Raw genomic sequence first — 14,631 nt, 5'->3', positions numbered from 1 at the left:
TCTTTTCTTTCTGTTTTGCTCTTCATACATGCCCAGTGATTCATGAGGCAACTGTTAACCTTGTCTGTTGTATGTAAGTACCATAGGATCATCTAGAGCAGAATCCTACTCTTCCCCGGGTCAACTGTTATTGTACTTTTAACTGCAGACACACTGCCCTTTTCACCATCGTGCCAGTGCCAGTGCTGGAGTGTGTGGGGGAGAACACTCCCATCTAGACCCAAAAAGCAGGGGTTGAGCTGGACTGGCATAAAAATACAGTGGTACAGGGTGTGGTACCGGGTGTGTGTCTGGAATGGATCCCCCGTATAAGGGAAATTCCATGTATGCTGGAGCCCCATTAAAGACAATGGGGCTTGTGCCTGAAGTGGCACATGGCACCATGCAGCACACACCATTTCTTTTTCAGGCACATGGCACCACTTCTTCCAGCACAGCTTCCAGCGTATGCTGGAAGCCGCATAAGGCGTACCCACGTATGATGCAAGCGCACTGTACAGTGCGCCCTTCTTTTACACGGGGGATCTGTTCTGGACCCCCCACGTAAAAGAAATAGCGTGTATGCTCGCAGCGGTGTGGTGCAGTGGCAGTGTGCACATGCCATGGCCATGTGCACCAATGCTTCTTCCGGCTCATGGCACCACTGCTTTCAGCATATGCTGGAAGCAGTGTATAATGTGCCCGCGTATTACACAGGCGCACTGTATTTTGTATAACAGAGCTTCTTTCGTGATGGGTTTTGTTAACTGAGGTATGCCTGTACTTCTTTTGTGACATGAAACATTAGATCGGTCTGTTACAGTGGCAAGTAATTGTCCTGGTCCAGCAATCACGCACACTCCCCTTTGGCCTTCATGCTCCCACTCCAGAAAAAATAATTGAATTTGGTTTTAAAAAACACATTTGGGTTGAACCAGTTATAATGTTTAAGGCCTCTGATCTGTTTTAGACCAAAATTGCCTCCACATCCTTCAGAAAGTACAGGTGAGGGATGTCTTCCCACCTTCTTGGGCGCACGGGGCAATTATACCATGTTTAAGGGCATCTGGTCTGTTTTGGACCAAAATTGCCCCCACATTCCTCAGAAAGTACAGGTGAGGGAACTCTTCCCACCCTAGTCTATTACAAGACCTCTCTAGACCCAACATGCCTGAGATTATTCTGTCTCCTCAAAAACTTGTGCTTTAGTAGGCTAGGCCAAGAATATGGAACTGTCCCAAGCTCACTCACTGAATTTCATAGCTGAATTGTATTTAAATCCAAATCATCCAAGTCAAAGTTCAGCATTCTGTCATCCTGCAATTGTTCTTACTCAGCTATCTTTTATTAAACAGGAATCGTATGTAGCTTATTTGTTCATTATAGACATGATATATCTAAAAAGATGGTAAAACTAATAAAAGTTAATAATATTGTAGAAATGGAAGTCCACTCTCCCCCTCAGTTCCTCCCTCCCCTTCTCCCTCCCCAGACCTGTTCCAGAGGGTCCCTCCAACTTTTCAGTGATTTTGAGAGCAGATCCAGATCGGCAGCCTCATCCAAGGATTTAATTATTCCTACTGCACTCCTGATGCACGTTGCTATTGGCATGGGAGGAAGACACAGTTCCTAAATTGCAGTCATAGGAGGGCTAATTGTAAATACTGTGATGAGCAAATAACTAAACCCCCTGTGGCAGTGTTTGATCCAGATTACCCTCTCTCCCTCCCCAGTGGCTTTTGCTAAAAGGAAATTTGGATCTGTTAATGGCAAATGTTATTACCAGTGTACTGTGTCCAGTTCTGGGCACCACAGTTCAGAAAGAATGTTGACAAGCTGGAGTGCATCCAAAGGAGGGCGACTAAAATGGTAAAAGGTCTGGAAACCATGCCCTATGAGGAGCGATTTAGGGAGCTGTGTATGTCTAGCCTGGAGAAGAGAAGGTTAAGAGGTGATATGATAGGCCTGCTTAACTATTTCAAGGGATGTCATATTGAGGATGGAACAAGCTTGTTTTCTGCTGCTCTAGAGAATAGGACCTGGAACAGTGGATGCAAGCTATAGGAAAAGAGATTCGACTTCAACATTAGGAGGAACTTTCCAACAGTAAGATCTGTTTGACAGTGGAACACACTCCCTCTGAGTGTGGTGGAGTCTCCTTCTTTAAACAGAGTCTGGATGCCTATCTGTCGGGGGTGCTATGATTGTGAGTTCCTGCATGGAAGGAGGTTGGATGGCCCTTGTGGTCTCTTTCAGCTCTATGATTGTATGTGTAGTCTGACACACGGTTTCCCTGACAGAATTCCCTGTTATACCTCACTCACCGTTTGTGTGTGTGTGTGTGTATGTGTGTGAGAGAGAGAGAGAGAGAGAGAACAGTTTCCTCTTTAGATAGTCAGTACTGTCATGAAACTCCCATTCAGGTGGCTGGGAAAATGCCATTAGCCTAATCCAAGATAAGGCAGAAAAGAATTAAAGGAGATTAATATTTAGTGTTCACACATTGCTTCATGGTCATAGGACAGTTATTGTTGCTAAGTATCTCTATACAGTTAACAAATTTTGTTCAATAAGGTAGCGACACTTGACTTTTTCCTTCTTTGGGAAAATATGTGGTGTTTTGGTCACATCAGATTAAAAAACATTACTTTTCCAGCTATAAATGCTGAATTCCTCAGTCTTCATGGTTACTGGCCAAGTGGTAGGGGATTCTGGAAGCTGTAGTCTAAAAAGTAACTGTCCTAGTCTTGCCTTCCTTTTTCATAATTACAATACTTCTTCTATGGCCACTACCTGGAGATGTAATATTGAGTTTATAATCCATTTAAAGTCAGTACAAAATTATTATCATTTATAGCAAATACATTGAAAGCTAAATGATAGGTACTATATATATGTATTAGATAGTATATACAAAATATTTGTAAATGTGCACATTTAATGTGGATACTGCATCAAAACATAATCTGTGAAAAATGAAATAACTCACTGATTCTTGACTTCATTTACCAGTATATTTATATTTACTGAATAAATATTTTTCAGTGGAAAGATTCTTCAAAATTAATACAAGTTGTCTGAACTGATATTTCTGTAACAATCTTTTCACTTTCTTTACCTTTCCACTAGGTGGAGATTGGGGACTTCGAAAGACCTTTTTCAACTCCAGCAGGTCAAATAAGTTCCCAGTCTAAATCAAATCAGACTGTAAAACAAGTTATAGAGAAGTTTTACCCGAAAAGATATAGAGATGGCTGTTCAGAAGAACAATTAAGGTATGTTTACTAATTTACTTTTAAAAGGAAGGAACTAATAATGTTATATAGAAATTTCAGTCACTATTGATGATTAGACTATTTACATATAGAAAATAGACTTGCTGGATGTATTCTTTTTAAATTTATTTTAAATTTATTTTACTGTTTTAATTAATGTAAACAAACCTGAAGTCTCTGGATTAAAACATTTTAGTAAAAGAATAATAAAAACAACTAAAATATTAATGTAAAAATAATGCTCTTGTTATGTCTAAATGTAATAGTTATAACTATACTAGGCCTGCACAACATATGCCTGGGGGCTGCATGCGGCCCACCAAACGATTTCCAGCAGCCAGCAAGGAGGAGGCCCAACTTTCTGTGGGATATGTGGTACCTTCCTGCTAATGGCCAACTAACTTAAAACAATGAAAACAGATAAACATCAAGCCAATCAGAGATAGGGGGATGGACAGTTTGAGCATTATCTGTGATAATCCGTTTCCATGGCAGACCAAGTGTCGGAAGAGATCCATCTTGACAGCCTTTAAAACTGTCAAGATTGGTAATATTTTGAATCTCTTCCAACAGGCCATTCCATAATTTGGGAGCGGCTGATGAGAAGGCCCTCTGGGTAACCACCATCAACCTGGTCTTTATGGGTTGAAGAAGGTTTTTCCCAGAGGACCTAAGTGTGCAGGCAGATTGTATGGAAGGAGGCGATCCCACAAATAGGTTGGACCCAAGCCATGTAGGGCTTTAAAGGTCATAACCAACACCTTGTACTGTGCCTGGAAACTAATAGGCAGCCAGTGAAGAGATTATAAGATGGGAGTAATGTGGTCACCTCTACCTATCCTGGTGACCACTCTGGCTGCCATATTTTGGACTAACTGGAGTTTCTAGAGTAGGCACAAGGGTAGCTCCGTGTAGAGTGCATTACAGAAATTAAGTCGTGAGGTTACCAGCACATGCACTACTTTTTCTAGGTCCTTCTGTTCCAGGAAAAGACGCAGCTGGCGTATCACCTGAAGCTGATAGCAAGCACTCCTGACTGTCGCATTTATCTGATCTTACATCTGAAGAGACAAGTCTAGGAGTACTCCCAGACTGTGAACACAGTCCTTTAAGGGGAATGTGATCCCGTCTAGGACCGGTTGATCTATCCTTATACCTGAGTTAGTGGGCCCAACAATGAGTACCTCTGTCTTATCCGGATTCAGTTTCAGGCATTTAAACTAGGCAGGCATTTAAAAACCCTTGTTAAAAAAAACCCTTTGTTTTCAGAGGTCTTTTATTTTAAAAACTGATACTGTGATATTTGCAGCATTTTAATCACTCTTATTTTCCAAAAAAAAAAAAAAAAAAAAAAATCCCTAGTAAAGTATATGAATACTATCTTTTTTCCTCCTTTCCGATCAAAATTCCCAGGTTGTGGATAGTATCTAGATTCTTTGCAACCACTCGTATCTGCTGTAGACACTTAATAACTAGGTAACGATCAACCCTAACCAATTAACACTTGGAAGATATTTTGAAAACTTCAATTTCAAACGTGATTCTGGAGTATAATAATCTTTTTACTGGCAAGAAGTGTAATACGTCCCTTAAACTACATGTTGTAAACAATAAGAAAAGCCTTAAAGGTTTATTAAAACTTGTACCACTCAGCAATGTAATTTTTAAACATTAGTGTGATTTCATAAGTAAAAATCTTAATTAATAAGGGCAATTACTGGAAGAAAGTATGCCTAATTCTGCAGCCTGAAGAACGTTCACCTATTTGAATTTTGACGCTCACCTACTTTCAAGTTGTGCAGGTCTGAACTATACAGTGGAAGAATGCAGAGAACTATGGAGTTTATCAGACAAGAGGAATTGGAAGTATAATCCAATGGCAATCTGAATGTAATCATGGGGTTTAATGTTATTGCGTGATAAACCACTATACACAAATTCGGGCAATGGGAAGTCAGTCTGAACGCAATCATGTGGTTTCACGTTATTGCATGATAGACTGCCACATGCAAATTTGGGCAATGGCATGCTATTTTCGGACAATGGGGAGCCAGTTCGAATGCAATACGTATTCACATAATTGCGCAAAACTAGCGACTTTAAGTGAATGCGTTTTGGCCCCACTTTCTTTTCATTTGAATTTAAGAGAAATTCTTCCTGTTTGATAAACTCCTATGTGTCTCATCCTCATTTCCCTGTCACATAGCCCTATTGCTCAGTAGTTTGAAAAATGTTTTTACCACTTCAGCATTCTCTAGCAAAACAAAAATCTAAATGTCAAAGAAACATAATACTGTATCAGTGTACTTATGGCAGACATGGTGTTTGGGAAAACAGTGACAAGAGAAGAGTGCTAATTTACTGTAGCTTTTTTTTATTATTCCATTTCCTAATTATAATTTGTAAACTGAACTTGGGGTGGGAGAGAGAGGGGGGGTTGATTTTGATGCTTATCAGATGTTGTTGTTTGTGTTGATTTAACTGTCTGGATTATTCCCTGACCCAATTCATGTCTTTCTGCTTCATGTCAATAGACAGCTTTGCCAGCGACTGTCAACAAAATGGATGGCTCTCCGTGGCCACAGTGCTGCAGACTGTGTGCGCATTTATCTTGCTGTTGCTCGAAAATGGCCTTTCTTTGGTGCCAAATTGTTTGAAGCAAAAGTAAGAATTCTCAATGTTCTTTTTTGTTTTTGTTTGTTCAAATAACAATACAAACAGCATTGATTCCACAAAACTGATTTATCATTAGTTTTTATAGAACTCTAGACTATAGAACTTGTAGACTATAGAACTCCTCACATTATGGCAAATAAGTGTCTTGTTTTAATTATTAAATAGAATAGTTCTTTATTTTATATCCAGTTTCATATATGCTACTAACTTGTATAACTTCTTTCTAGCCTCTGACAGTATCAATTTTGGAGATAGTTGATAATTTGGAGAGCACTTTGATCTGGCTTGCTGTTTATGAAGATGGCATACACCTCCTAGAATACACTTCTATGGTAAGGTGGAAATAGTTTGCTGTGTAAAGAAAGGGGTGAAAGAATTCTGTGAGCCATATTAGAGGTTAAGTCTCCCTTGTCTGGAATTCTGAAGTCTGAAATATTCCAGTATGTAAAATTGTCTGCATGGATGGCTGAGATAGTGACACTTTTGCTTTCTGAAGGTTCAGTATACACAAACTTTGTTTCATGGACAAAATTATTTAAAAGATTGTGTCTTAAATGTGTATAAAATTACCTTCAGGCTATGTGTATAAGGTATATATGAAACATAAATGATTTTCATATTTTGACTTGGGTCAAGCATGTGGTAAGTTTATTTATTTTTTTGCTTTCATGGACATTCCTTTTCTTCTGTCTTTTAAGAGATTAATAGCAACATGTTTATACAAGAACCTGATGACATTTGGAGGTTATCAAGATGACTTCATGCTGGTGGTTAATAATGTCCACACACAAGAAAAGCCAACTGAAAAGCTTTTGTTTACTATGGCCAAACCAAAGGTTAGTACATTAACGGCAACATTTTTAATAAGATTTTCTGTGATCATGTATATATACAGGATTTATCAGGTAGTGATTCAAGCAATCCTGTATCTGTTAATTTTTGTACGAAAGCAGATTGTGCACAGTATGAATGTATAAAAGTTATTCAAAAATTATCTTTACAGCTTCAATTCTACATATGTATCACACATGTTTAGGTTAGCACTCTTAGCTGTGATATAATACCAGAATGATGCTTGCTCCCAGCTCGAAAGCAGAACAGTGTTACAACAGTACAAAAAATCCTAGTATAACACAACTGTACTCAGTGGAAGTTACTTCCAGTGAAGTATCCCTAGGATTAGACTCTCTACTTTCTGTAGGAAATACCTGTCCTGTAGAAAATCGCTGACTGTTAACATATGCAGATGATCTTCTCTAACTTCTAGCAACATCCTGGTTTTTGTTCCAGATCCTTGAGATTACTCTGCTGATTGCCAGTTACATTAACAATTGCCATCCACAAAAGGGATCTGTCCACCACCTGTCTGCTTCAGTATCACCACAGGCTGGAAGTCAAAAAAGTAAAGATACCAGATGTAACCCAGTTTTGTTGAAGAACAGACCAACCAAAGGACCTACTTTGTTATGAAAAGATCTGTGAAAATGCTTACCTGTGACAATGTATGCTATTTTATGTTATCAGATGGCTACACTGGGAAGAAGAACAATGCTTTGGATACAAATAAGAATTCAAATACACTATCTCTTTCCCTGCTTCTCTTGTGATCCTTGTCAGTGTCCCTTAACTTATCCTTGGAATTAAAACTTCTCAGAAAATATTTGACTAGGGGCCAGAGCAGATGGGCAAGAAAAAACAGCTCGATCGTTGGGTTTTGAAAGCAAGTCGAAATCCTGCCATCCACAAGGTGGACCGAACCAACATGGGCTGTCCACACCATATGGTGTTAAGCTGTGCTGCACAGTTATTTTTTATCACCTCCCCACCATACATGTGCACAATTGCACAAACACACTGCCTGTGGCCCAATTACCTCCTTCCTGCCCAGAGGCCATTCTGTTGGATGCCCACCCATATGATTGGCTGCACAGTCACACATGCAGTGCATTGGTGCATCAGTGTGCCCAGTGATATATTCAAAGCATAATCATGGAGCTTCCCCTATACATGGCCCCTTCACCCCATGCCCCCCCATTGGACTGTCTGGTTTGTGTATGTTGCAATTACATCCATTGCACTATTGGCATTTGCATTTTGCTTTGCTGCAGTCCTGTACTAGGGTTGGGCTGTTTGTATGCTGGTGTGATGATGCACATTTTCTTCTTTGATCCCAGCTTCTTTTTGTTCCAATTTTTAGCCCCCAAGCATGGCTTTGTTTCACTTTCCATCCATTTTTGCCTCGTGCATTGTCTAAACACCTTTAAAGAGTTAGAAGCTGCCGTATTTGGCCAGTGTGGACTAGCCCTAAGTTGTTAATTGTGAAAGAAGTCAGATAACATACTGTAATACAGTGGATCCTTGTTATACGCTGGGGTTTGGTTCCAAGATCCCCCGTGTATAACAAAATCCGTGTATGCTCAAGTCCCATTAAGTATAATGACATAGCAAAATGGTGTCCCTAATAAAAAATGGAACATCAAGGTAAATTTATCCTTTTTTGGAACATTTTCAAACCGTGTATGCTTAAATCCGTGTATAAAAAATCCGTGTATAAGAAGGGCTGACTGTACTTGCTTTTGTATTTGGGGAACAATGGCGGGATACAAGCTGCCGCCGGTTAATCCGCAGGGGAGCCGGAGCCTCCACACGGCGCGGCTCCCCTGCGGACCGAAAAAGAAGCTCCAAAATGGAGCTTCTTTTGGAGTCGCGTTTGCGACGTAGCGAGGCGCCAGGGGTGCATTCGCTACGTCACAAAGGACGCAACGCGTACGGACGCTCAGCGTCCGATACGCAAAGATGGCGCCGGCCATGTAGAAGGGCCGGCGCCATCTTGTACGGACGGAGTCCGTATTAGGCCCAGGGGCGTCTAGAAGAGACGCCCCTTTTTTAAAAGGGACGTCCTCTGGACGTCCCAAATGCCGGTTTGTAACCGGCCAATATTATTGTAATCAAAGCATTCCACAAAGCATCTCTTCATTTTTCTTGTTTTTGATGTGGCAGTTCTAGAACTTTTATACATAGTGATCAGTTTCAGGAAGAGAATAAGGTTTTCTGTTTGTTGGTTAGTATCCATGGTAGCTTGTTGAATCCAAATAACGTATATCATATTTATCTAACCAAGTGAACAATGGAGAAGTCACAGTCTCTCCTTATTATCAGTTTGCTTCTTTACATGTTATCTTATGAGAACACTAATACATGGAGGAGTAGCCTCCGGGTTCCTCATCATCATCCCCAGCAAGTTACCAGGTACTGAGATATCAGGTGGTGAGTTTTCAGCCCTTTTGACTCACAGCTACATTAATGTGAAATGCCTTAAAGAAATTTACACTTAGGCCCTGTGCAGAATGGCCTTAAAGGCAGGCTTGAGGGCAAGGTCACGGAGTTGTGTCCACATGACACATGCCCCAACTCTGCCCCAGGGCAGCATGATGCTACGCGGCGCACTGCTCTACACACCGCATGGCATCACAGTGGCTATTACACCCTTTGTAGAGCGCAAAAAGGAGCCGCCGCGGCCCCAATCTGTCTGTAAAAGGGACAGCCCCCTAAGTGTTTCCGTGCCTGGTAAAACCTTAGGTTTTCATTTTCACATTCTTTAATAGAATCCCTTCTTCTATATTTTCCACCAGCTCTCTTTACCTTATAAGTCTAGTCTTTTAGATTGTACTCTTAAAGGGGAAGCCTTTTATTTATTTGTGCAGAACCTGCTCAATGTATGTGTTGTAAAACATTAATATTTTGTTTGCGGTGATGCCAGATGTTTAAGGTACTACACACATAGGAGTTATTACTTGATGCTGCACACATCAAGTACTGGATTGATCATGCATGTGAGTGTTCCCACTCTGAACCTTTCTCTGCCAGTGGAAAGTCATAGCCATTAAACTTGTAACAACCTTTCTAGCAAGCAGCAGAATTTATACAACAAGCATACATGCATACACACACCTTCCACCCTGCCCTGCAATGGCATGCATGTAACAGAAAACAAAAATCATGTGTAAAAAATACATCCAATATTTCAATCCATTTATGCTCAAGCTACATTTTGCAGTATATTCACAAAATTCTCCTGGACTTGCTGTTCTTTAGGGTGCTACTAGACGCTTCAGTGTCTTTGCTGCAACAAACTAATAGCTACTACCCTAGAGAATTTTCGCAAAATTTTGCACCAATCATGTTTGCTGCTTGTCTCAATGTAGACTAATTGTGGTACACAAATACAGTTTATAGAGTGGAATAATGTGATTTCAGTAATGGTACAGATTTAACTTATTCTTTCAAAGTTGTATCATACATGACCTAAATCACAACCCTCACCCTCACCCTGTAAAAGAGATCTGCATGTATAATTATTATTACTATGTTTACATCCTACCTTTTGCCCACCTCGGGACTCAAGGCAGGTTACAAAAATTGGAAGTGTTAACATATAAGTTTTAAAAAATGTTCAAAAAGTTTTTTAAAAACTATCCACAGAATTAAAGACATCTTAAAAGCATTATGTTAAAAAGCAAGAACTAAGAACAGTACAGCACACTATTTAATGCCCTTTCCCCATAAGTAAATAGTGTCCAAAGTTCTGTCAAAAAAAGTCTTCACTTGCTGCCAGAAGTACACCATGGAAGGAGCTGTCTAGCCTCTCTTCAAAGGGAGGGCCAGAGCCTAACTATAGCCATGGAGAAGGCCTTCTCTCACATTGCAGCCTGAGGGTGGAAGAACAGAGAGTAAGGCCTCCTCAGAAGATCTCAAAGCCAAAGCAGGCTTATATGAGAGAATATGTTCTTTCCTACAAGCAGGACCACAGCCATATAAATAGACTGTATGTTTTACCACACGGTGGATTATGCTAATCTAGCATATGAAAAACAAACAGGTCTATGTATACTAGATGCCCATTACTAATGAATACATCTAGATATCCATCTGCATGTCTATCCCTACTGCAGCATGTATAGAATCAGAGTTGTAAGAGAGGACAAGGGCCATCCAGTCCAACCCCATTTTGCTATGCAGGAACTCTAAATCAAAGCTTCCCCGACAGATGGCCATCCAGCCTCTCTTTAAAGACCTCTGGGGAAGGAGACTCCATTACACTCCGAGGAAGAGTGTTCCACTGTCAAACAGCCCTTACTGTCAGGAAGTTCCTCCTAACGTTGAGGCAGAATCTCTTTTCCTGTAGCTTGTAGCCATTGCTCCGGGTCCTAGTTTCTGGAGCAGCAGAAAACAAGCTAGCTCCCTCCTCAATATGATATCCCTTCAAATTCACATCCACATCAACATACTGTTGCAGCTCTAGAGATAAAAAGTTCTCCCCTGTAACTGAATCTGTACTGTGAGACCTGCATCAGCGATGGGTGCAGGAGAGTCTTAATGTAAATTCTAAATTATATGATTCCTACTTTGTATAATCCATAATTGTTGAATCATTGAAAGAAAAATGTGGTTTTTGATTAAAACTAGTGCTTCCATAAAAAGAAACTGTTCTTCAAACAAAATAATTTTAGAACATTAATTTATATGTAGAGCATTTGTATTTATTTTGTGGATATTTACCAAATTTTTGTACAATGTATTTTTATATGACCATTTTAACAAATAAATGTATTGTCAAAGATATCTGTAGTGTTACTGTAAAATCCACTAACTTTAAAAATCTTCAGCTTCATAATATTACTTATTCACTTTATCCCCCACTCCGCTGTCTAGTATAAATTGTTATCTCTATATACGGTACCATGGGTTTTCAAATGTGAACATTAAAGTAAGGTACAGCAAAATCATTGCAGAAGTATATTTGAATCAAATAGGTATAGTAATCCTCTGTACAATCACCTGAGAGTAAACACCATTGACTCGATAGGACTGACCTCTGAGAAGGCATGTATATAAGATTGCACTGTACAACTCTATTAAGAGTTGGTGGTTGTTAACTGCTGTTGAGTTTGACGTATGACAACCTATGAATGAGAGGCCTCCAAGTCACCTTGTCAAGTGCCCTGCTCAGATATTGCAGGCTGTGGGTTCCTTGACCGAGTCCATCCATCTGAAATGTGGTCTTTCTTTTTTCTGGCTGCCTTATTGACCATTATTGCCTTTTCTAGTGAGTCACGTGTTATAATACTGTATGACCAAAGTAGGACAGTCTCAGTTTAGTCATCTTGGCTTCTAGAGATAGTTCAGGTTTGATTTTTCTTTTTAGCGGTCAATCCACTTTCTTCATTGTCCAGCTTTCACAAACATACATAGGAATGGGATATATGATCAAATCAACTCCTAATTTTATTATTCAGTGATATATCTTTACACTTGAAGATCTTGTCTAGTTCCTTCATAGCTGCCCTTACAAGTCCTAGAGATAGTTCTAGAGATAGTTCATTTGTTTATTTGTAAATTCTTCCAGAATGCAGCCACACAGAAAACTATGTAAAGACATAACTCAGAACATTAAAGTGAGGATAGCCAAACCCACTGTATTCCTCATCACCATTTGTGGATGTGCAAGCTGGACAGTGAAGAAAGCTGACAGGAAAAAAAATTAACTCATTTGAGATGTGCTGGAGAAGAGTGCTGAGGATACCATGGACAGCCAAGAGTACAAACAGATGGGTCCTTGAACAGATCAGCCGTGAAACCTCCTGGAATCCAAGATGACCAAATTAAGGCTGTCATACTTTGGCCACATCATGAGGAAAAATGAATCATTAGGTAAGGCAATGATGCTAGGAAAGACAAAAAGCAGGAGAAAGAGAGCAAGACAGCATGCCAAATGGATAGACTCAGTCAAGGAGGATATGGGCCTGGACCTGAGCAGAGCCTGGACCTTGCAAGACCTAAGCAGAGAGGTTGAGGACAGAAGGTCTTGGAGATGTCTCATCCACAGGATTCCCATGAGTCAAAGTCAACTTCAAGGACAGTTTACAACAAAGGCCCGGTACACATGAATGGCAAAACACTGCTCTTCTTTGCTGCACAGCTGTACAGCAGGAGCTGCATGATGCTGCACAGATGCTCACTAAAAAAGGAGCCTCTCTAGGGAGCTCTTTTTTGGCAGCGTCATAAAGGCTACAATGCAGCCTTATGATGTTGCTTCTGCTGAGAGGCATCCATACACGGCAGGATAGGAACGTGCACCTGTGATGCCACTAGGGTTGGGCGCGTCTGGACGCCCAGCCCTATTGAGTCCTAATATCCCTGCAACGTGCCCATCTGTACCAGGCCAAAGATGAGGAACAGCAGCTGCTTCCAAGTTTAAGAGGTATCACCTCTGTAGCTCCTGGTAATATTTTTAACTGAAACAAAAATATCAAACTTACAATAAATTAGAAGAATTTGGAATATATTACTAAAACTATCTGCCTAGCTGCATTCCTTATATTGCTTGCTAATGAAAGTCTTAACAGAACAACAGCAGCAACAACAAAATGGAAAACATGTATTCACAGTAGAAGAGTAAAAGGAAACAAAGTCCTACATGCTGATGGTCCAAAAACTTTATTATCCTTAAAAGCCCAATGTGTTTCGGCCTAGTCACCAATTGGTCCTCTTCAGGGGCTATTATAAAATAAATAAAAGTACATTTATTATAGTTGTGGCATTGGAACAACACATAAACCACCTCTAAAATCATAATGCCTTAAAAAGCAAATAGTATCTATTATCCATATTATCTTATGCATACCTATTATCAGAAATTTCTGGAATTGCAGTCTGCACTCTCAAAGTGGTCATTCTTGAGTATTAGAAGGAAAGGACTAGGACTACCCATGGATACATATTTATGGATTGTTTGAAGTAGCATCATCAAAGAGAACCAATAGGTAGATATATGATGCTACCTGTCCACAAGGTTATGAATGAAATTCTAAACAATGTTACATTGATGAGCCATCTTAAATACCTGATAGCCCTACCAAAAGAAAAAGCATCCCCCCAAACCAAAACCAATCTACCTTCTATTTAGCAAAGTGGACCCTTTCACACATTAAGACTGTAGAGGAGATTCAACAGGGGAAAGAGGGGGAATCTATGTGGAGTTGTTGTTAACCATCCTCAAGTCATAGCAACCCTGTGGATGAGACATCTCCAGCCCACCTGTCCTCCGCTGCTTTGCTCAGGTTTGGCACATTCAGGCCCATAGCTTCCCTGATTTGAGTCCATCCATCTGGCATGGAATCTTCCTTTCTTTTTACTGCGTTGTGTGCATTCAAGTAGGTTATAGTGACCCAAAGGAACCCTATCATGGGATTTTCTTGGCATGTTTCTGCAGAGGGGGCAGAGAGAGTGTGACTTGCCCAAGGTCACCCAGTGGGTTTCCATGGCTGAGCATGGAACTGAACCCTGTTCTCCAGAGTCGCAGTCCAATGCTCAAACCAGTATGCCATACTGGTTCAAGGCAACCCTATCACACTGAGTCCAGCCATCTGGCACAGGACCTTTCTCTTTTTCTGCTATGTGTGTGTGTATGTTGTGTGCATTCAAGTCATTTCTGACTTATGACCACCCAAAGGTTAACATATCATGGGGTTTTACTGGCAAGTCTTCTTTGGAGGTGGCTTGCCATTGCCTTCCTCTGAGGCTTAGAGAGTGTGACTTGCCCACGGCAACCCAGTGGGTTTCCATGTGTGGAATAGAAACCCTGGTCTCCAGAGTTGCAGTCCAACACAAACCACTATGCCATGCAGGCTCAAGGCAACCC

General features: G+C 40.5%; 1 protein-coding gene across 1 annotated transcript in view; it reads left to right on the top strand.

Moving 5' to 3' along the window:
• Positions 1-8,395, top strand: part of PLEKHH2 (pleckstrin homology, MyTH4 and FERM domain containing H2) — a 133,315-nt gene extending 124,920 nt beyond the window's left edge. The window contains exons 27-31 of the mRNA XM_042468290.1: positions 3,109-3,254; positions 5,789-5,918; positions 6,158-6,262; positions 6,629-6,766; positions 7,221-8,395. Of these exons, the coding sequence (XP_042324224.1) occupies positions 3,109-3,254; positions 5,789-5,918; positions 6,158-6,262; positions 6,629-6,766; positions 7,221-7,400 (699 nt within the window). The 3' untranslated portion in view covers positions 7,401-8,395. The remainder of the gene's footprint in view (positions 1-3,108; positions 3,255-5,788; positions 5,919-6,157; positions 6,263-6,628; positions 6,767-7,220) is intronic.
• The last annotated feature ends 6,236 nt before the right edge of the window (positions 8,396-14,631 follow it).

Source organism: Sceloporus undulatus, chromosome 1 (assembly GCF_019175285.1).
Source record: "Sceloporus undulatus isolate JIND9_A2432 ecotype Alabama chromosome 1, SceUnd_v1.1, whole genome shotgun sequence".
Taxonomy (NCBI): Eukaryota; Metazoa; Chordata; class Lepidosauria; order Squamata; family Phrynosomatidae; genus Sceloporus; species Sceloporus undulatus.
Note: the sequence above shows the minus strand (reverse complement) of the source record. Positions and strands in the feature narration are given on the sequence as shown.